This window comes from Phoenix dactylifera, chromosome 5 (assembly GCF_051530095.1).
Source record: "Phoenix dactylifera cultivar Ajwa chromosome 5, Ajwa_hap1_PhDact_Kaust_v1.1, whole genome shotgun sequence".
Taxonomy (NCBI): Eukaryota; Viridiplantae; Streptophyta; class Magnoliopsida; order Arecales; family Arecaceae; genus Phoenix; species Phoenix dactylifera.
In genome coordinates, this window is record NC_143194.1 from 35,814,755 (window position 1) to 35,838,781 (window position 24,027).

The window sequence follows — 24,027 nt, forward strand, 5'->3', positions numbered from 1 at the left end:
CCCACTAGTACTTGTTTGTCTAGATACTCAAACAGGTATATGGCATGTATGCCTTGCACGCATTGCATAAGGAACTTAAGAATCTATAAGTTCGGTTCTGTATTGCTACTCAAGATAATACTCTTCTCTTTCTCAAAACAAAAAAAAAAAATCTAATATGAACAGTTTATTAATACTCAAGATGAAGTCATTACGCTTTTGTCATGTAAGCATGATACTGAGATTATTGTCTCTATATGTCGCAAAAGCCAAGTTTAGTGCCTTAGGACTCTTCAATTCAGATGTGTCTACATACATGCACATGGAAACAGGGAGAGGGGGGAGAGAGAGAGAGAGGCAGTTGGGAGAAGAGAAGATCCACCAATGAGATGAAGGAGGGTAGCTTGAAATACTCAGCTGATGCAACAAAGGTGATAAATTATTTCAAACTTGGACGTTGGTGAGTCACTATTTAAAGGATTTTGTTGAGTGCATCTATAGTATTTTGGGGTGTGACTCAAAATGCTGCAAACATGCTCGCCAGAGAAAAATTCAGGCATTCGGTTTTTTACCCTTTTTTTTCCTTCATGAAAGGGCTAAGAGGCAATTCAATTTCAAACTTGGACTATATCAGTATGTATATCAATATCTAAAGGGGCTTCTTAAAGCGTCAGAAAAGTTTAAGACACATTCGCACACACCAAAAGGTATGTCCAAGCAATATTGCTTGACAAACCTGTGGGCAAACTAGTTTCTCTGACCATGTTTCATTTTGTTCTATGAAGGCCAAACTCATTGGCCAAATCATGGGAGTGAGAGAAGAGATGATAACTTATCCTCCCAAATAGCCTGGAAGATTATGAGCTGATGGGCAATTACAACATATGTAAGATTTTTCTTTCCTAATCTCTTTGGGGCTGTAACTCATGAGACAGCCCACTGAACCACCTTTAATTTATTGGTTTGGCATATGCTAAAGCCAAGTTGAGCATAATTCAACAATTGGTATCTCCTTGTACTAGAAACAAACCAGACTTGTTTTGGTACCCATTTGGCCTTATCATGGATGGGAATCTTTATAAGATTTAAAAAGGAGAATGCTCCTGAAGAAGATTTTTCGCTGGACTTGGTTATATATATTTATCTTGAGTGCTTCATTAGTATATTGGCATGAGTTGGGATTTCCTTTTGGGTCTATTACTTTTCCAGGGAGCAACTAACTCCTAAGCCTTCATAAGCCTTAATGGTCCTTTCACTTTCCAACCTAATGAAACAATTTAGATATACATAATGCTGATCCACCCTCGACAGTGACCGATATATATATATATGCTTGCACCGAAGTTGAGATGGCCAGGCCACCAACCGCTTATTGTAGCAGAGAACTATTTCCCGAACCTTTTCTTTATCAGTAGTGAGGAAAGAGAGCGCAATTGTTGTTAAAAGTTTACATATATATATTCCTCCACTGTAGACAAACTTTGGAGCCTTGAACTCAATCATTGCATAAAAATAATAATAATAATAAACAGATTATTGACCAGTTCTTTGGAGCAATGGTCCCAAATAAAGGTTTCTCCATAGCAACAGGTTCTTCAGAGAAAGCTGTAAACTGATTCCCATCAGAACAGTGCAATTCCACTATGCTGATTCCTGTGGAGGTCCAATAGATGGACATTTTCATGTTTTCATATAAACATGTTGCATTCCCACTCTTTTTCCAGAGAGAAATTTAATACTATTTAGCCAGCTCCCACATAGGCCATCACCAGGATTTCTCCAACTCTGACGGACAAATAGGAGCAGCAGCCAGATTCGAAGCAGACATAAGGTGGGAAAAGGTCTGCAATTTCCCAAGGTGCCAACCCTGCACAATCCAAGATCATATTAGGAGGAAAAAGTGCGATCTTTTGGTGGTAACTTTCAGTACTTACAGACCACTATCTTTTGTAAAAAAAAAATTATTACTCTTTTATATTTTCTTTTTCTTATAAATCTTTTATAAATAGTTTCTGCAAATTCTACTTTTCTAATAAATTAAGGTCGGGTGGCTTTGCCTCCCGCTTTATAAAAAAAACTTTCAGTACATGCATACAATAATGACTAAACTGGCTTAAGTATCTGAATCTTTGTAGCCTATGGTTGGAAGGAAGTTTAGGCCTGAGGGCATCAATTTTCATTTTAGCGAGATATTGGAAGAACAATTCCTTAAGATGATGATCATGATGGAGAAATAATGCGTCAGGGCAAATGCACGATAACTCGAAGGCGTGTCAGCACGCACTCGCATGCTTGCATGAGGGCTAAGTCGGTATATCTTTTTAATCTCTCACAAAACATCATTATCATGACAATTGGTGGAGAACCAATTCAGATAACATATGATAATTTATCCTGTCATATAGGAAGAACATGATAAACATGATCCGACAGCGAGATAATGGTTTTTAAGTAGAAAGATAAAGCGACAAACCACTGATTACTATTATAGTTATTATTCTTTTTTATTACTTTGGCTTCATCTAATGTACCTTCCGGGTCCACATGGTGTTACTTCAAAGAAAGCAAATGCCATGAATTCTGCTGAAAATTTTATGTTTTCCTCCATCATTTCATTTAGATATATCCAACAAAGCAATTGGATATCGCATCATGTGAACTTCAATTAATTTTTAAAACTTGCATGTTAATTTATTTGGTTTTGGACTATCTGTTACATTGCTTCACGACAAGGACATTTCTCCTGTATTTATGAACCACCAATCTTTGCATAGTTTCTAAGCTTGCTTAAAAAAGGATTAAAGTCAATGCTTCTATTCATCATCAAACAGTTGCGGTTAAGAAAGGCAACACATTGCCATCGTTAATTGGTTTTGGACAGAGAGATCCACATGAGTCTAAGCTAGAGTTCCAAAGCCTCATCAAGTTGCAGGACTTTCAGGTCGCCCTCATGATCTTTTATTTTTTTGTCATTCAATTGCGATGAGGACGGAATCCAACAAAGGTTGTCCTCATATCAAACACACACCATAGGGGACATCACATGCACTATTTCAATTATTTAGACTTCAATGTCACACAAGCTGGTTGTACGGAAACGTTGGATTTTCCTTCTACTTTTTTTGATCTGGATGTAAATTTTTGTGGACAACCAAGTGGAAATGTGAAGAGAGCAAGTAATATCCAAGAAAGTAAAAAGAAAGAGGAGCAGAAGAAATTACATACCAAAGAAACAGATAGGAAGATTGGATAGGAGTAGATAGATCATATTAGATTATCAGGCAGAAGACAGAGAGAGAGCCAAGAAATTGATCTAATCGAGAAATCATGTCACCGAGTCCAAACTCAAACAATAGTTAACAGTAAAAGTCAATAAGATAGTGGGTGTAAAATATTAGCATCATGGTTTTTAGATTCTAACTGCAGTAATTGCTGAATTTGATGTTATCTTTCCTTGACATGTTACATCTCTCTTACATTCTCCACTGGAAATTGAACAGTTATTATAGAAAGACAGATCTGTCTTAACATCTATTGTAGCCTGCCTTTCACATTCACTGCCAACAAGATAGGAACCTTTTAAGGTGAACCCAATTGAATAGGTCATCGAATCGATTCAAATGTTCGCTGTGATCAAAAGAGGCCATTCTAATCAAATTTATTGCCACAGACCAGTCCGATTTCATACTTCAGATCGACTCGATAGGGGTGGACCTGTCATCCTGAAGTTTAGTCATGATCTGCTCTTTAATGTTGTTTAGAGAGGGAAAAAGCATTGGTCCATGTAATCAGTTCAACCCATCACCCAAATCCTGACTATCTTTTGAGTGAAGAAGCTCGGTGTCTTAACAACCATTGGTGAATGAGAGCACTCTTGGGCTGAACTTTCCTCTTTAGGCTGAAATTGTCCATGAAAGAGAACCTTATGTTTGTGCCTAGAATTTGTGAGCCTATCTTGTTAGCTATTTAATCATTAAAGCTTCATTAGTTCAGCAAGACACATGCTCTGCTACAGGCATATTTCTCTGCCAAACCTCACATAAACAGCATGCACTTTCCAGTATTGTACATGGAAAAACAAAAAAAAAAAATCACATTTATGTTGCGCTTATGTATAGTTCGAAAGGAGGAAAAAAGCCCTACAATTTTGAAGGCCATATGGCAAATCAACACAATATTTTACATTTGCTTTGCACTGTGAAGAAGGACTACAGATCTAGAGAGGTGGCAAATGTAGAAAGAAAAGGCAAAAGGCAGGCCTCATATTTCAGGCAGATTCATTGTTAGTTCTTCCCTTGTGCTGACTGCAAGGGACTAACAAATGAATGCTAGTACTACAGCCTGCTCCCTTGGCTCATCAAAGCCCCAAGAGTGAGAAAATGAGAACATATTCTATATCCCATAGGCTGTTGGATTAGGTGGTTTGCTAATTGGATAACCATTCATTTGTCTTGAGATTCAGACACCACTACCTGACTTTCATTATGCACAGACAAGCCCAGCAGCACTTTGAGACGGGGAAACTTCAAAATGCAAACGAACCAGCAAAGCATGATCGCATAATTATAGTCCTGAATTAAGATGACAAAACTGCACTGCCTGGATGTTGAACTAAGTCAACCCAAGGCAGCATCAGCTGTTATTCAGTCAAAGAACGAAGGTTTCTGAAAAATATTTAGTCTGATGCTACCCCGTAAGAGTTGTGATTTGAAAAAAGCATTGTACGGACTGACAAAACTGTGACCAGGGGATTACACACCTGATTGCTTGATAGATGCCATATTGATGCTTCTAAACTTTGTAGCACAAAAGCTAAAGCCTATCATGCAAAGAGATTTTATGTGAAGTGCGCATTTCAAACCTTTAAGTACACCTTGTAGGAAAGGCATACAAGTTGATCTTTAAAAAATTTCACAACCAACTAGGACGAAAGAAATGATCTTTGAACTCAATGGTAAGATAAGCTCTTATGCACTGATCATTAAGATTTATCCATATTTGGCATGTAGAATGTGTGATATGTACCGTATATCATAGTCCAGACATAACAACGTTGCACAGTTTCACAATTTCTTTTTTCTTTTATTTTTTTACAATTCTAAATCTTTGCGAGAATTCAATGAGATGCATTCCTTATGCCTTGATATTTGTGCCGCATGCCAAAACATGCCACTCAGGTGTGGCACATGACATGGCCATATATTCCCTAGGACATAACCTTAGAGAGCATGCAAGACCTATAGATCTGAACCAATTACTTAATAATAGCAAAGTATTTCATAAATAATAAGTGCCAGAAATACAAGTTTAGATACATCTGGTATCAGGTATATGGTCCAACTAACTTTCCTACCAAATTTTCAGATCGATCTCATGAAGCTAGGCATCCTATGGCTTTGAAAAGAGAGAAAAAATGATAATATAATACAAACACTAGCATAAACAAGATAATAGTTTTCAACAGATATATAACTACTAAGAATATTGCTATTTTATAATTCATATACCAATAATTTGGTTATTAAATATTTAGCGAACAGATATAGTATATATATTTCATATAACAATGCTAACATGTATTACCAGTATAGACCAAATAGCTATTCTTATATATATCACCAAGTCAGTAGTTCTATTTAATAGTAATTTTAGTTAGAAATATTTATCATTACTTGATTAACATGGGACGGATCCAACAATATTGATTTTTCGGCATTTGAACTAACCATGGTCATGCTCCAACTCGTAATGGGCAAATGATAGTACCATACTCAGATACTCTGGCTCATGGCGAAGCCATCTATAGTGTCATACTCCAGCCAATGTATGGCAAACTAGAGTATGTGGCAAAGTCACCGTTAGTGTCACACTTTAACTCAAGACTAAGCAAATTATGATACCATGTTCCTGCCGTGGTGATGCCATCTATAGTATCCCACTCTAATCCATGACTAGAAAATTATGGTACAATGTCTTTGGCTATGCCATCCACAATATCATCTATCCAAAAGTCCTATTTTTAAGTCTTTCAATTGTCCCACTTTCTTTATGGATTATTTTTTTTATGATATGCTTATTGTAATTAAGCATAATTTAATATCATAATCCATGCTATCCATACTCATCGACACACGATCATATGCACATATAATATCCATAATTATGAAGAAGATTCTTATAAAATATTTATCTTAATCATCAGGAGATAATATATACATACATACGCGCGCGCGCGCGCGCGTGTGTAATATCCATAATCATGCAGGGGGTAGCATATGGGGATCCTTACCTCAACTGGAAGCGGAGACTAGCATGACGTGCCGACTCAGTCTGTAGGTACATCTCGATTAGTAGCTAGGGCTTGGGATGGACCGAGAGAGGGAGTGGGATGGGGAACGTGGCCCGTGGCTGGGGTCAACCCACCGAGAGAGAGAGAGAGAGAGAGAGAGGACGGGGTCGATGGGGGAAATGAAGGCGCGGGGGGGGGGGGGGGGGGGGGGGGGGGCCCAGCCTTAGCTGTCAACCGACCGGCTAGTCCGGCAAGAACGCCAGCGTCTTGGTCGACGAGGAGGATGGAGGGATGAGGACCAGAGAGAGAAAGGAAGAGGAGTGGCTACCCGGGCCGGGACACTGGTCCGGCGTCTGTGGCTCCTGGCGACGCGGCGGAGGGCAGAGACTTCGGTCGCAGAGGAGGAGAAACAGAGGAAGGGTCGGCTCTGACCTCGAGCGTTCGGCTGCTAATCCGGCGCGGTCAGGGCGGCCTGCACACCAACGAAGAGTGGAGGATGGGGGGTATCCGGCGCTGTGGCAGTGGACCGGAAGGAGGAAGAGGAGGGATGGCGACGACGGAGCAGGAGAGTTGGGTTGGGCTTCAACGCCGTCGCTCAGGTGACCCAGCCAGTCCGGTCCAAATGGACCGGCCGGTTCACCATGATTTGTCCCTCTAAAGAACCTAGCTTCATGAACAATAAACCACTTCAAAAAGCTTTACCATCCTTGTTTCTCTTATCCGCCTAAGGGCTAATGGAAAACAGCTGCCTTCATATAAATCCTTCTTCCTTTGTTTTCAGAAGAAGCTGCCTTCATAGTTCCTGCGTTTGGACAGGAGTTCAATATGCTATATGAGAACATAGTCGAAGTGCATGAATCTGTCTTTTCCACTCTTTTGCAGTCAGTAAGTATGGGAGAGTAAATTGAATGCACTTAACATCGAGTTTGAACCAGCTTTCATGCGAATAGAGGAAATAGTTAATATGTTTTGATCCTAAGAATTTTCAAAAACTAAAGTTGAGTAATTAAGACATAATAGCTATTTGTAGAAAACCTTAACGGTTCATTCAAAAGGTCATCCAACACAGTAGTTTTTTCATACTGTGGCAAGTGATAAGAAGAAGTGGAGAGGGGTCCTCAAAGAGGGAAAGAGCATCTCGAAGGATTATAAAGAGATCAATGGAAACATGATTGAGGAAGTATAACAAGTGTGGGCAACTGTGGTGAAACAAGCACTTGTGGTGGACTTGCATAACTATAGTTGTACCCTTCATCTACACCTACCAATTGGGATGTACAGTCTGAATTTGCATCAGGAGAACAAGTGTCTGTCAAGGTAGTGACATTTGATAAGAAAAGAATATAAGACGCAGGCTAAATTTGGAATTTTGGGGGAAGACTTGGAAGATAAAGGTTTAGTCAATAGAACTAAGAAGAGGAGCTTGGGGGATAAAATGGGAAGTAAGAATAAGAATGATAATGGATCCCAATCAAAACCAATGGACAATACCCAGATGTACAAGTTTCACTAGCCGGAATCCATCTCAGAAAAAACTAGAAAAATAAAAAAGGCTGTCATCAGTACAAAAGATATTAAGGAAGGCGGACAAAGTGTGGAGATTAGTCAATTAGTTAGCATATTGATGAAAGCAAAGTCCAATATTTTAGTCAAGAAAGTAATGATATGACACAATAAAGCAGGTTTTGATGAATCATAGTGTTCCTTGTATTGATGAAAGAAGGGTTCTAACTAAACAATATTTTAGTCAAGAAAGTAGCTTCAGTTCATGATATGACACAATAAAGCAGGCTTTGATGAATCATATGAGTTCCTTGTATGATTGAACTAAGAAAATATATTTAGAATATCTATTCAATTAGAGGAGGTTTGGACTCTGTTGCCAGCAAAATGCCAGAGAATTTATTGCAGAGATGGACTTCTGAAACAATGAACAGAGGAGGCATTCATAAGGAGAAAGGATATGATCTGTACTAATGGGGAGAGGACCTAGGAAAGCTGAGATGGGAACCATAATGAAAGAAATAGATTGCACTCGAGAAGGATATAACTCAGAGCAAATGGCATTAGAGAATTAACGAAGTTGATTGCCATAAGAGATGGCATGAGGAGGCTACTTGGATTCAAATGTTTATTTTCTAATGAGGCCACCACTGTTTAAATTCTGTTCTTAATGTTGTGTTTTCATCAGAAGAGTTTAAAAGAACAACAGATCTCATTATGAAATTCAAGGAATCACTAGGGACGAGAGTTATTAGAAAATAAAATATAAAAGCATAGATTTTAAATGTTGAAATATAACTATTGAATAAGAGATAATACTTTTTGACAAACATGTTATGCACACAAAAAGGCGTGCATAGCTAGCAAATAAACATTTAATTTGAAAATGTCGAATAATTATTGTATATTTTGACCTAGAAAAAATCATGCATAATCAAAGATTTTTTTAATAATTTGAATAATTATTTTTCCCAGAAGAGAGAGGATCATATCTGTCGTATTTTATCGCAAAAAAATAAAAAAAAAATTATAATCAATAATTACAATAATTTTTGTACCTAGACAGACTCTAACCCGATTAACAAAGCTTGAACCGAGCTAATCAAGGTCTAAATTGAACCCACTAAATATTACTCCTTGGGCAGATACAATTCAAATGCTTTGTTGGATCTAATACAGGCCTAAATGTACCTGATCATCATCAATTTGAGTTCTGGATTATAATTCAAATGCTTTGTTGGGCCTAATTCGAGCCCAAATGCACCTGGATCATCATCAATTACGGCTTTTGGATCCAAAACCAAAACTTAGTTACCTGATCTCACTTCTCTTGTTCTCTCTAACATGCATCACACACCTTGTTAGTAACATAGAGCCTTTGAGCAAAATATTGAAGCCCTCGGGCCAAGATTAAAGAACTTCATTATTCGATTAGCAAATATAATGGAGACATCCTTTGCACTAGAGAACCATGAAGGGATAACAAGAAGAAAAACTCAAAAATGCTAAAAGAATAAAAAAGGGAAATGAAAGTTCTTTTTTTCAGTGCTCTCGTCATGGATGTGGCGAGCAAGCTGGATGTCCTTCAGCATAGTAGTGATATGCTTGGCGTCGACTAAATAGGCCTTGACCTCTTGCAGGGTGGAGACAACGAAGCTCTAGAAGAGAAGGTCAATCTTGAAGTCCTAGGTGATCTCCCGAGTAAGGTACTGGAAAAGGAAATTACAGATAAGTAGTATGAGTTTAAATCCATTCAAATCTAATATCAACAACCGGCTCGTGTGCGGCTTCCATGAATCCATGCTGTAGTGTCTTTTAGTCCACATAAGCTATAAGCTTGGTCCACTCCGATATCATTTGTAACAACTCAGAACCTCGTCCAAAAAGACTAGTTGAAAGGTATTTTTTGGTTCTTTAGTTGTATAAGTATTCAAATTTTTTTTGACGAATAATTATGGGACTAAACACACGCTCGCACGGGTCTTCACAATCACAGCAAACATGTAAAAGAAAAGAAGGGGGAGATGATGAGAGAGAGGAGGGGGTTCGAGGGGCATCAACATGGAAGGAAGAAGAGGGAAAATAGTAAGAAAGAGGAAAGCCAAGCTTCTTTGTTTCAATATATTTGAAACTTTTTCTGGATACATTTTTTTCTATGGGATTGTAAAGAGGGTGTTATCAATTTGATTAGGGCTAAATATAAACTGAGAATATGGTTGTTTTGGATTGCTCGAAGAATCTCTAGAAAACCACCGAAGTTCTGAATCAAATAATTGCTCAAGAGGGAAACCCAAAGTGTAACGATTAGAATGAAACAATTTTGATAAATAATTTTGTAAAAAGTTTAAGATGAAAAGGGCATTGATATTATTTTAAATGGTGTTGTAATAACATTAGGGGTGGCAAAATATGACCCGACCCGCCAACCCGACCCGTGTTCGACCCGCCATAAACAGGTTTGGATTTGGCCTAAACAGGTTTGGGTCGTAAACAGGTCGACCCGTTTAACCTGTTTATTAATTGGGTCGGATACGGATTTTAGATGTCTGACCCGTTTAAACCGTTTAACTGTTGGGCAGGTTAAACATGTCTAAATAGGTTAAACGGGTTAAACAGGTTAAACAGGTCTAAACATATTAAACGGGTCTAAACGGGTCTAAACAGGTCTAAACAAGTCGGGTTGGGTAGATTAAACAGGTTGGGTTGGGCAGGTTAAACAGGTCTAAACAGGTTAAACGGGTCAGGTTGGGCAAACAGGTTAAACAGGTCGGGTCGGGTTGGGTAAACAGGTTACCTGTTTATTAAACAGGTTAAACGGGTCGGGTCGGGTTACCTGTTTAATAAACAGGTCAGGTTCAGGTTGTAATTTCTGACCTGTTTAATAAACAGGTCGGGTTCAGGTTTATGATTTTCTGATCCGACCTGCGTGTGACCCGACCCGTTTATGACCCGACCCGATCCGATTGCCACCCCTAAATAACATTGGACGATTAATAGGGCAAACAATAATATTGAGTCAAATCGGATGCAATTTAAAAATTTTAAACGAGAGAAAGGTCTGAGTTGGCATTGGGCAAAGTTAGAGGGATGAAATTGTAATTCATCCTTAAATAAATAATTCCAAGGCAGGTGGCTGTGGGGTAGTTCTATATACACCCCCCCTATTGCTCAGGACACCCCCAAAAACCACCAAACTAACCTTTAGTGTAATTACCATATTGCCCTTGAGATTTTCTCATACAACCCCCCCCCCTTCCTCCTCCTCCGTTTCGTTTTGAAAAGAAAAAAAAAACCCCCCCTCAAACCCCCCTTAAACCCCTCGATCCATTTACATCGTTTAGGCGATCTTTGAAGGAGATTTAAGCCCCATTCGAAGCATGGACAAGCAACTAGTGATTTGGGACGAAGAATCGGCCGCAAAGGTACGTGTTCCACCTTGTTTCGAAATTTTTTTTTTTTCACGGTTCGTGCTCCGTTCGGCACTGGATCGCCGAACAAAAGGCTTCTGTTCGGCTGAACAGTGCCGAACAGAAGCCTTCTGTGCGGCTGCACAGTGCCGAACAGAAGGGTTCTGTCCGGCTCTGTGCAGCCGAACAGAAGCCTTCTGTTCGGCACTGTGCAGCCGAACAGAAGGCTTCTGGTGCCAAATCGCGTGCCGTGCTGAATTTTGTGCCGAACAGATCCTCTGATTCATTAATTCTTGGTGATAAATTATTTTATATGTAGGGCTATGCTACAACCGAATCGAGTATAATTGGATCAGAATTTGTACTGGATTACACAAGCGAATTTACAACTTACGAGGTATTATAATGTATTGTGCAATTTTGTATTAGTTTAGCGAGCTATTTTTACAACTGTGTACTTACATAAATTGTTTAATGTATAGATCTTCAAGAGTAGAGAGGACTTGTGTAATTGGTGTCGTGAAGCTGGGAGGCGAAATGGTTTTGTTGTTGTAATCAAATCATCTGATGCAGGTACCATTTCTAAGAAACCCAGAATTATGTTAGGTTGTGAGAGGGGTGGGACGTACCGAACCAAAAAAGAAAAGCGAATAAAGACTGCCTGTGGGACAAAGAAGTGTGGATGCCCTTTTGCATTAAGAGGAAAGAAATTGGATATTGCGGATGATTGGATATTACTGGTCGTATGTGGAGTGCACAATCATCCTGCTGCAGAGAATCTGGAGGGGCACTCATATGCAGGGAGATTATCTGAGCAGGAGACGGAATTGTTAGTGGATATGTCGAAGAGTTTGATTCGTCCAAAGGACATATTATCCACATTGAAGGAAAGAGATGCCCTCAATGTTACGACTATCAAGACTATCTACAATGTACGTCAACGGTTTAAGGTTGCAGAGTAAGCCGGGAGGTCTGAAATGCAACATCTATTAGGTAAATTATCAGAGGCTAAATATATTGAGTGGCATAGGAATTGTACTAATACGGATGTTGTGCATGACTTATTTTGGGCATACCCTGGCAGCATTGATTTGTTCCGTGCATTTCCCCGTGTGTTGATAATGGATTGCACGTACAAGACGAATAGGTATCGTCTTCCGCTCTTAGAGATTGTGGGGGTGACATCTACTGACATGACATTTTCAGTTGCTTTTGTATACTTAAATTCTGAGGGGGAAGAAAGCTATACTTGGGCATTAGAGAGATTGGGCAGTGTCATAGCTGATGATGTTTTGCCTGAGTTGATTGTTACAGATAGAGACTTGGCTTTGATGAATGCAATTCATAGAGTATTTCCTACTGCTAGACATTTATTATGTAGATGGCATATTAGTAGGAATGTTTTGGCCAAGTGCAAAAAATTTTTCGAATTGAAGGAGAAATGGGATAAATTTATTATGAGTTGGAATGTACTAGTGCTGTCCTCCACGGAAGACGAGTATAATGATCGCTGGAGGTGGAGGCAAGACAGTAGAGTTAGATTGATTGTTTATATATGTACAATTTTTGAAAGTTGTAAATTTTTTTGGCCTCTTAGAGTCATGTACTGTGAAACTCCATCATCAATATAAATCAAAAAATATCTGTCTTCGCATTGTTAGATTGATTGTTATGTGCACTGTTATATTTGTGTAAAATAGAACGGGCCAGGCTTTACAAAGATTACACGTAAATGTACCAAAAATATATATTTTTCATTAATATCAAAGGCTTTACAAAGATTACAAAGGCTCCATCATCAATCCCTATGACGCCATCGTCGACGCGTGTACTGCTGTACGTCCGAATGAGAGGGTCCTGGATCCGAATGAGAGGGTGCTGTACTCGGGCCAGGCTCATCACCCAGAAGTACCTGATGCATCTGAGAAATAGCATCATATAGGTGCCCGGCACCTAGTGACGTAGCCTCTGAGGGACCCATCCGTACAATGTCGGTACTGATACCGAGTGCAACTGCATTACGCCGCCGGTGCATGTCAGCATCATCATGACCTCCCCTAGCTCCAGAATGAGTACTCGAGCGCAGATGAGGAGGCTGAACTGCAACGTGCGTGATACGGAGATACCACTCCATGTATCCCGGTACGCTGTCTGATGGCCGGGTAACTGGGTGGCTCCTGCTCGCCTGGCTCAGCACGTGGTCCTCCCACCGCTCCCAAAGCTGATCCATATAGGAGTAATGTATCCGGTACGAGCCTGCTGTGGAACCTCTGTTGGCTCGCGTAGGGGCTAGTGGCGCTCGAGGGATGGTCTGAATACGACCAAACTATCTAAGAACCCTTTCTGGATGATAGGGTTCTACGATATCAAGGCACTTGATGGAGCCACTAAAAAATGCGACGGGTATATATGGGCGATCTCCCCGAAGCCGATGATGGGGATCCCAAATAACCTGCAAAACAAAAGGTCCATTTCAGTTTTATACTATATCGCATATTAAAAGTACTGACAAACACAAGCAAATGGTAATATGATACGTACCTCATCGATGCTCAAAAGGTCCAATGACTCACGTAGAACCACTAAATGGTCCATCGTGGTACGGGATGGAGTACCGGGCATCCAGCGGTGCACGCGGGGACTGGCATCAGTATACTCGAGCGACGGGTGAGGACTGAGTGCTGGAAAATGCTCATAAATCCATGCCTGCAGAAGCGTCATATAACCACTGATCTGTCTCACTGATGACCTCGACGCAATCCCCAACTGCCAATACAAATATGCTAAGGCAGCTGTACCCCAGGCATATGTGCTCACCCTATCCAGATCCCGCAGTAAACACAGATACGCTATAGGCACCCTGGTCCCACTCTTATCAGCAAAGAGTGTGCAGCCTAACAAAAATAACAAATAGGCTCGTGCTGCACACTCTATCCTCTGCTGCCTGTCTCTATCAGATACAGAGTGAAACTGAGTCCTCAGCCACTCCATCCTCACAGACTGACCGCGCGATGACAGTACCTCCTGACGCGCGTCTCCAGCTGACACCCCCAACAACTCCACAAGTATCTCCTCAGCATCCCGATCACTCATCCTCTCAGGAGAAACTGATACTGAGGAACCTGCGACAGGAATCCCTAAAATGGCGGATACATCATCCAACGTGATAGTGATCTCGCCAAATGGTATATGGAAGGTGTTCGTCTCGGGCTGCCATCTCTCTACGAAGCCCGAAATCAGAATCTTATCGATGAATCGATAAGAGCACTGTACTAACTCTACGAGGCCCGACTGCCTCAATAGTGCTCTGAACCTGGTATTTGGTTGGTTTGAAGACCACCACTTCCATTCACCAACCTTGGCAGTATGGTTCATGCACTTTAGTGGAGCTCGTTCCTGTAATATAAATGTATAATTACTACTACTTTATAAAACATCAATAAACAAAATATAATGCTATAACAAATAAACAATACCTGTTGCCTCCAGATGGAAGCTGCTATATGCGTCCTGAAACTGATCAGGACGGACTCATCCTCTGGACCTCCTGGACATGGTCCAACGGACTCATCGTCTTCGCCCCTAGCGGGCATATCATCATGCTCTGACTCAGGAGAGTCCGATGGCATATGAGCAGGCTCGGGAGAAGCAATCCTAGCACGACGTCTCCTAGCTGACGCCGTAGGTCTAACTCTGGCGGGACGGGGATCCATGTCTGAAAATATAGAAATTCAATGTTAGGCTATATCAAAGAAAATAATTCAATTGCATACATAAATGTTCGGCACAAAATTCAGCACGGCACGCGATTTGGCACCAGAAGCCTTCTGTTCGGCTGCACAGTGCCGAACAGAAGGCTTCTGTTCGGCTGCACAGAGCCGAACAGAGGGCTTCTGTTCGGTTGAGGGTTGCCGAACAGAGGGCTTCTGTTCGGCACTGTTCAGTCGAACAGAAGGGTTCTGTTCGGCGATCCAGTGCCGAACGGAGCACTGGAGGCGGGGGGGGGGGGGGGGGGGGAGCTACCTCGAGGTGGTCGTGGAGGCGCCGGCGAGGTGCTCGTTGCTCGGGAGATGGCCGGGGAGGTGGTTCCGGGAGAAGCCGGCGAGGTGGTCGGAGATCGGGAGAATGCCGGCGACGAGAGGGAGAAGAGGGAACGGGGGGGTTTTGGGCGTTGGCGAGGTGCACTGCACCGACCGGCGACGAGAGGGAGAAGGGGGAGACGGAGGGGGTTTGGCCGCCGGCGAGGTGCTTGAGGCTGGTTTTTTGGGCGGAAGGGTTACGGGTGTTTTGGAGGGGAAGAGCGGGGTGGGGGGGGGGGGGGGGTTTGGGGGGTGTAGAGAGCAATTTAGGTGAGGGGGTGGGGAGGGTGGGGGGTAATTTAGGTATTTTTAATTTTTTTAGGGGTGTCCTTAGCAAATGGGGGGGTGTAGAGAGTATTTAATTTTTTTTTAATTTTTGGGGGGTGTCCTGAGCAATAGGGGGGGTGTATATAGAACCACCCGTGGCTGAGGTTAGGTCGGTGGCTATATGGACTCGTTTGGGAGGGCGGCTGGTGTTCTTCCCGTGCTCTCACTCTCTCCCACCCGCTCTTCGCCGCCGCCTTCAAAACCCTAGCTCTCTCTGCTCAACTCCAATCCAATCCGAAAGGAGTCCTCGACCCTAGGGTCCGATGGCGATCGATTCTTCGATGATCTTCTTCTCCCTCCATTGATATCAGGGTAGGGTTTTTGCGAGCCCCTTCGATCCCCCCTCCATCCCCTCCCCGCGGAGATGGCCACCGCGAATCCTTTCGATCTCCTCGGAGACGACGACAACGACGATCCTTCTCAGCTGATCGCCGTCCAGCAGCAGAAGATCGCCGCCAAGAAGCCCGCCTCCGCCGCCGCCCCTCCGGCGGCCGTCAAGCTTCCGTCCAAGCCAGCCCCTCCTGCCCTAGCCGGTGGATTCTATGGGTCTTCATATTTAATTTCCTTTGCTACTCTCTGTGAATGGGTTCTTTTGGGAAATTAGATCCGCTATTTGATGTACCCCTTCTAATTTATCTCGCATGGGAGCTATTTTCTGTTAAAGCCGGGATTTTTATTTTTTGTATTTTTTTGTTAAACTTTTCCCGGGTTCCATATTCGTATCGGATTTACCCTTATTTTCTGTTTCCTTTTTGGTGTATTTGGATTTACAGTGAGGGAGGCGAGGAGCAATGCGGCGACAGCCCGAGGTGGTGCCGTGCGTGGTAGGGGTAGGCGTGGAGGTTGGACCGGCCCGAATAGAGGTTTTGGCAATGGGGATGCCAATGGATTTACCGGGGGCTATGGCGGAAGCAGCATTGGTGATGAGGGGGACGCTGCTAAGCCTTTTGAGAGGGAGCGTGGGGGCCATGCCTCGCAAAGGCAGCCATACCGTGGTGGTCGGCGGGGCGGATATAGCAATGGAGACGCTGGGGATGACTCTGAACGTCCTCCACGGAAAGGTTATGAGCGACATAGCGGAACTGGCCGCGGTTACGAGATGAAACGGGAGGGTTCTGGGCGTGGGAATTGGGGAACACCAACTGATGATATGCTTACACAGTTAAGAGTAGTCTTTCATGTGATTGCATTGTTTGTATGGGCTTTATTTAGGTATTTTTCTTTTCTTTTGCGGAGTTACGCTCACTGCTGGAAATGTTTTATCACTTTTATGGAGTAGGGCGACTGATGATAACGGGAACATTGACGAGAAGCTTGCAAGTCCTGAGAAGCAGCCATTGCAGGAGGATGGACCATTGTCTGAGGCGAGTAAGGATAACAAAGAGGGTGAAGCAAATGAGTTGGAAGAAAAAGAGCTGGAGGATAAGGTATGCCTTTCATCAATTTGATATTTGTTTATTTATCTAGTACTAGATTATCTGTTGGATGATTGGGACAGACTGGCAATGTAGGAAGCAGTTCTTTATGTAATCTCATGGAAGCATTGACATGTGTAGCGATATCATTAGTCTATTTACATATCAATTATATGGTATTTTTCTTATTTGCTTGTAGGGATGCAAATGGTTTGGGTCAACCTCTAATCTAGTTTTGACCTGATTTGACTCGACCCAATCCATATATGAAGAATCATGCGTTGGGTCATGTTCAGAAGTTTGGACCTAATCTAAATTCCATGTTGTGTCTGGGTCTTGTATTTTTCAACCCATCTCAACCTGCTTGGCCTTTATATTGTCCAAGTTTTTTAGTTGGATGAACAAAAAATGGGCTCAAACCAACCCAAACACAATCTAGCAGAATCATATAAACCTCCTTCTCCTTCATTTTAAATATCTTTTTCAATTCATTAAATGATCTCTTATCTAAACTATTTCTTCTTTTGATCTCAACAGCTATGCTTATTTATTCTTACTTAAATAATATTTAAACATTCATATGTTTGTTTCGCTGGATTGTTATTTATAATGCTTTCAGATGTAACAATATATTTTAAAAATTGTAGTTTGTAAATTTAAGATTGATCAATCATTTAGATGAAATCCTTGAGAGAGGGCTAAACACTAAGCTAGTAGGGAGATATTCTTGGGTAGGGATGACACTCAATAGCCCTACTATGCTCACTCAGCCCGGATGCACTAAAAGCGTAGGGCTGAGTGGCTAGAGAGCGATTGAGCACACCCTTGAATCAAAATTCAAAAAATTAATAAAGTATAGCACTAAATTCAGTTATTTGTAGCGAACAAGTATTTAGTTCATCGTAATCAAAAAAAACTCAAAAGAATTAGAAGTTTTTGAATGAAAATTCAACTTTAATTCAACTTTTTTTAGTTTTATTTAATTTTTTATTGCTTTTGTATTTAATTATAAACTATTATATATAGTTATAAAAGAATAGCTAGATGTTTGACTCAAACTGTAAACCAACCCGATCAGGATCGGATCCAAACCTGAACATTTTGAGTTGAGTATGGATCCAAAATCATGAACCAGATATGAAATTGGGTTGGGTTGGGACCGGATCAAACATAACCCAGTCTAACCTGATGCAACCCTACTTGCTTGTGTACGTAACTGCAGATATGCTATAACATCAACTTTGAGTCATCTCAAAGACATTGAAAAAATTGAGCAAAATCTGTTTTTTCTGCTGTTCAATGAAATGCATTTTGTAGCATTAAATTGATCTTCTTTTCATGGTCCAGGTGGTCTCCAATTTTAATGTATTATTTGGAAATCATACTTCAACAATCATGCAGCCCATCATAACATATGTAGGATTTGATCATGCCCTGCTACATAATTTATGATCATCCTTCCAACTAAAACTAGACTCACAAGCTAAAATTGAAGGCAAAGAAAGAGGAAAATAGGAGGAAGATATATGAAATCAACCCTATTAAATTTGAAAAAACAAGGTAGCACATAAACCATCATAGCAATTCATTTGATTATGTTTTCTGAAGAATCATTTATATGTTAAAGAGTTGGGATGATCGATACTTGTACCCTTACCCAAGCTGCATGAAGTTTACGTGCATAACTGCAGACTTTAGCCCTTTTACCCCCCGTATTTCAAAATATATAAAGGATGACTTTTTTACTTTTTTAGCTTGTTCTCCTTAGGGATATGATATGACATGGTAAGGAATTTATATTAAAACTTTGGATCAGTTATCACCTTTGCTATATGGGAGAGGATTCCACAGAACAAGTGTGATTGGAAATGCAGTTATTAAGATGAACTTAAGTCGAGAAAGAATCTAACTGAAGAACAAGCTGTATGTCCTTCAAAGACAGTGGAAAAACAATTATGATCTCAATTTCATTATTGCTATGTTAGTGTTAGAAGTGGTCATATTTGTGTCTATGTTTCTATGCCAGCTTGATGGATGAGATACCTGATACCTACTATCCACAGCTAATATCTTTATTACAACACTGGTGCATCAAGGACTAGAGCAAGTCTATGACCTAGGTTTTGAAGAAACTTATTATTGTATTTTGTATCTGCTTGATATAGGTAACCAGATAACCATTTAGATGATTTGGACATTTAGAATTGGTTAGAGGTCAAAATATTGTTGTTTTCTTTTGTACCTAACCATTTTTTATAATTTTTTGAAGAAAAATTAAATTATATTGTTTGGTAGTTGCCATAATTTCATGCATAGCTAATAGCATGATCGTTGTTCGATGCCAATCTTGTAACACCAACAGAAAAAGGTTGAGGATTACTTATTGTGGCATAGCATCAAACATGTATGACATAAGCAGTCTTTTGTTGCGATAATGAAAGATGGGGCAGGAGATTCCATTAATTTCTGTTATGCAGCTTCATGCAAGCCTGCTTTTAGTCTTCTTGATTGTTCAACTTTTTATGTTTTACCTGCTTTTTCTTGATGCTTTGGCTTCTACTCGTTCCCTTCAATCAACTTTTAGATGAATTCCGTCGATCAACTTTTAGATGAATGATCTCTGACATCAGTGTTACTTAAACCAATCCACATTTCATATATTCTGAAACTTTCTTGTCCATTATGTCCTTCAAAGCATAGGGTGATATTTCTTTTCTCGGATCACCTACCTGTTGTTACATAATACACTACACTATTCTATTCTACTCTATTTGTTCCCTTGATTTTAGCCATCATCATTGCAAGACCAATTGGAATTGATAATTCCATTACTTGTATAAATTTGAATTTTGTGTTCCTGAAATAATTCCTAGTTAAATGCGTCATCTGATTTTAATTATTTTTGTACTCTAGTGCCTCATAGCTGGTTCAGTCATAGCATATTTTCTTTGGAAAAACTTGACTAATGTAGTCTAAATCCCACAACCGTCCTTCAAAGAATAAAAAATCTTCAAATTTTCACTACAAATCCTACTTTCAACTCCCATCATAGAGAGGTTTGAGATTTGCCCATCATGTTTTGTATATATAACAAATCAACCAAGAATAGTCTCGTGATATGCCAATGGACTATGAATCTGAGCTACTACTTTTTTTCCCAATGATCACATAAAAGCCATTGCCTCTTGAAGTATTCTCCTTCCTCTTTTACATGGAGGAAGGCTTCTTTGTAGTAAATTTGGAAACAAGCCAGTTGATGAATTGCACAACTATTCATGTGAGAATAGTTTTTATGTGAAGTACCTTTTTCCATGTTGTCTCATGAGATTGCCTTTGTCTTATTTATGCTTCATGAATCTTGATGCTTCAGCTTCTTATGCAAGACTTTATATCAACTTTTCACCTGTTACACACCCATTGTTCATAGAACTAAGTCCATACTCTTTATTTCGCTTATGGTTGTTAAGTTTGATACATAATGGAATTATGTGGTGCGTTGATGCAGACTCATCACTTCATAAAAAAGATTCCTTCTATGTAGCTCTAGATGTTAGTGTTCAGCAGCATAATAAATTGTTTAAACCTGAAAACAATTCTTTTTAAGCTTTCCTTGAAGCAATGCTTTGAATGCGAGTGGTTTTTTCTTATAATTATCTTAAATTTCTCTTTAGGACTTGTGTAGGGTATCCCAACTCTTTAGGCAAGTTTTTCGGTGTTCCAAGCAAGGTTTGCAAAACCAGTATGTGACTGTAATGATCAGGCAGTTGGTCGGTATGGTATAGTACCATACCGACACATGGTATGCACGTGGGCGTTGATCATGTGTTGACGAGAACGAGGGAGTGAGAAGAGAGAAGAACTCAGAGGGTGGGAAGAGGAGGAAGGACCTTCCAGAGAAGGGGAAGCGGATTGGGCTGAAGGTCCCAGAGGAGGCTAGTGCATGGTGGAGCGATAGAGAAGATGAGAGAGGTGGGCCGTGGAAGGGGCCACTGGATGACAGAGGTGAGGTCCCCATGGTCGGCATCCTACTGGTCAGAACCATGCCCAACTGAGCAGAACTATGTGGTTTTGTTTGGTTTAGACTGATTTTGCATCTATGCTAAATCAAATAGCCAAACCGACTCGGGTTCGCATTGGTTCAAGTCAGTACACCTCAAACTGGTGGTTTGGATTGGTTTGGTAGACCCTAGTTCAAGTGTTCAATACAATTCTTTCAAAAAATAAAAATTTTTCATATCCTCTTCTCCTTGTCCTCTCATGTGTATACAGAAAAAGAATGCATGAATCCATTCAACTTGTTTTAATATCATTTTGTGCCTAAAAAATCTTCTTGAAATGAACAACTAGGTACCCAACTGGTGTTTTAGAATGGGTAGTTTATTGAGGATGGGGGGTTGGTTTTTGCAGATCTACTATCTTTTTGTCTGAGGGTGCCAACTAGTTTACTTGGTGAAGGCACTAGATGTTGAGTAATGGTGGTTGAGTTTTTCCCTCAGCCCAATTTTGGACAGGCTTCCTCTAGTTCTAGTTCTTAAAAAACTAGTTCTTTGTTGGACCAAACATGAGAAAACTTCTCTATTATCTTGGGCACCTTGAACAAAAATAATTCCCTTTATACTGCTGTCCCTTGCTAGAAGGGCTTTGTTACTGTACTATTCTTTAGTAATATCTTCTCATTATGTTTTAGGAGAGAGAGCATTATTCCTTTTCTTCTCCCCTCTATTTGATACTCAGTAACAATTTTAGGGTAAGGAAACGGCTGGGAAGTGGGTATGAGAGTTATGTTTTTTGAAGTGAATGAGGCACCATGATAAAAGATTGCCGTTTTGAGAATTTGGTGTGTTATCTTTGATTAGGTGTTTGTTGAGTGGTAACTATATTTGCTATTTTGTCTTTTTGCCATTAGCAATAATCGTGCTTGCTATTTTAGTATGATGTAAATGTCTCACCATGATTTTCCGATCTTGCCTTTTAGAACATTAATTAGCTAGCTGATCTGTAACTCGGACATGCTGCATTAGTTTCATTGCAAGCATATACTAGAAACTTCCTAGGGCTCTGAGGATGATAGTGTTATTTTGATGATTAACAAGCAATTATCAAGAGTATGTTATAAGTTAAATCGATACTTCATTTATAAGTCTGTTACTCTCAGTATATTTGTATAAATTGATAAAGATACATTTCATTGTTTATATGAATGAATCTAACCTTGAGATGCAGCAAAGTGTGGTTTGAGTCGACCCAAAGGATGATTGGGTCGACCCCGGCACATCAAGAAAGCATTTGGCACACTTCTGCAAAAATGGCACAGATGAACAGTAAGTTGGGTCGACCCAAGGAAAGCATGAGTCGACCCAAACATCAAGCTTCTCAACAACTCAGAAAATGGTTCTCTGGAAATACTGAGAGGGTCGACCCAAGATGAAGTTGAGTCGACCCAAGCTTGAGTCGACCCAAACCCTGAGTGGGTCGACCCAAAGGCAAGACAGAACAGATGACAGAAAAGGTTCTCTGGAAACCCTGAGAGGGTCGACCCAAGAAGAAGTTGAGTCGACCCAACTGAACCTTGAGTCGACCCAAAGAAAGGTTGGGTCGACCCAAGTGAAGGAAGGCTGAATTGCAAGTTTCTGTGTTTCTGAGAGGGTCGACCCAAGGAAAGTTTGAGTCGACCCAAGTGAAAGTTGGGTCGACCCAAGGACAGGTTGAGCCGACCCAAACACGGGCAGAAGCATAACGGCTAGTTCTGCAGAAGTACTTTTTGTCCTTCCAACAGTGAGTAACGGCTAGTTTTTGAATTCTAACCATTGGGGCTTGTCCAATGGATGTAGGAAACTATTTAAAGTGACACTATTCATCAGATAGAACATCCTTTCCAAAGAATATCAAAGAGTACACAAGAAAGAGAAAGTGCCCTAATCTTCTTCATTCAAGTGCTTCATACGAATGGAAGCACTTGTGCCACAAGCAATTGAAGAGAAGTCCACCTTCAGGTGCAGAGGGACCTGGATAAACGTTAACTGGGGAGGCCTCTTCCTTACACTCCGAATCAGCTGGTCCAACGCTTAGATCTTGTAAAGTTATTTCATGCAAGAATCAAAGAAAAGTGGTTGAGCAGATTCAAAGAGTCATCAAGAGCTCCATCCACCCTTAAATAGAGAAGCTTCCTTGACAAAGAAGAGAGAAGTCACATCAAGCGATAAATATTCTCTAAACTCTTCTTTGTAGATTATATTGTTTTATTTGCTCATCTAGGAGTTTAAATCTTCTTCCTTTGTTTGTTAAACTACTTGTAAAGGTTGGTTGGTTAGCCCGCAAAACCAACGGAATAGGTTGATTGGTGAACCCGGAAAACCAATTGTAAAGGTTCGTTGGTGAGCCCGAAAAACCAACATAGGTTCGTTGGTGAGCCCGTAAAACCAACATAGGTTTTTGGTGAACCCGGAAAACCAAAGTGTAAAGGTTTTTGGATTGTGAGCCCGGAAAACAATCCAACTGTAATCCGCGGGATTATAGTGAATTCCCAAGGGGTCGCTTGGGGAGTGGACGTAGGTGCTAAGGAGAGCACCGAACCACTATACTTCTTGTTGTTTGTATTGTGATTTGTTTAAGTTTACTAACTCATCATTTAACACAAGTAAGATAGTTAAAATTAAAAGAAACCAATTCACCCCCCCTTCTTGGCTTGTCACCTTGGGCAACAAGTGGTATCAGAGCAAGGTGCTCCAATAGTACTTATTGATCTCACAATCAAGAGTTAAAGATCATGACAACCCAAGTGGGATGTTCTATGAGTGAGGGGCAATCCACAAATAGACCACCTCTATTTAATAGCACAAACCACACATATTGAAAAGCTAGGATGAGGATATTCATTCAAGCTTTAGACTATGAATTATGGTACATCATTACTAGAGGACCTCACACACCCACACTTAATATAGAGGGCACTATCATACCCAAACCAAAAATGGATTAGAATGAAAGTGATAGAAGATTGGCACAGTTAAATGCAAAAGCTATAAATG

General features: G+C 40.6%; 2 protein-coding genes and 1 long non-coding RNA gene across 3 annotated transcripts in view; 2 read left to right on the forward strand and 1 right to left on the reverse strand.

Annotated features, from left to right (window-relative positions):
* Positions 1–1,415: 1,415 nt before the first annotated feature.
* LOC149753563 (uncharacterized) lies at positions 1,416–7,879 on the reverse strand. Its single transcript, XR_016413376.1, has 2 exons — positions 6,269–7,879; positions 1,416–1,846 (listed from the first exon to the last, which is right to left on the reverse strand). It is a non-coding gene; the product is annotated as an uncharacterized LOC149753563 (long non-coding RNA).
* Positions 7,880–11,022: 3,143 nt separating this feature from the next.
* LOC148703583 (uncharacterized) lies at positions 11,023–12,632 on the forward strand. Its single transcript, XM_088723049.2, has 3 exons — positions 11,023–11,193; positions 11,498–11,575; positions 11,661–12,632. Exons 1-3 carry the CDS (start codon positions 11,149–11,151, stop codon positions 12,138–12,140), a joined length of 603 nt encoding a protein of 200 aa, XP_088579175.2. The 5' UTR covers positions 11,023–11,148; the 3' UTR covers positions 12,141–12,632.
* A 3,054-nt stretch (positions 12,633–15,686) lies between these two features.
* The window catches only part of LOC103722810 (RGG repeats nuclear RNA binding protein A-like), a 29,411-nt gene continuing 21,070 nt past the window's right edge, over positions 15,687–24,027 (forward strand). The window contains exons 1-3 of the mRNA XM_039129304.3: positions 15,687–16,117; positions 16,358–16,745; positions 16,864–17,011. Of these exons, the coding sequence (XP_038985232.3) occupies positions 15,949–16,117; positions 16,358–16,745; positions 16,864–17,011 (705 nt within the window). The 5' untranslated portion in view covers positions 15,687–15,948. The remainder of the gene's footprint in view (positions 16,118–16,357; positions 16,746–16,863; positions 17,012–24,027) is intronic.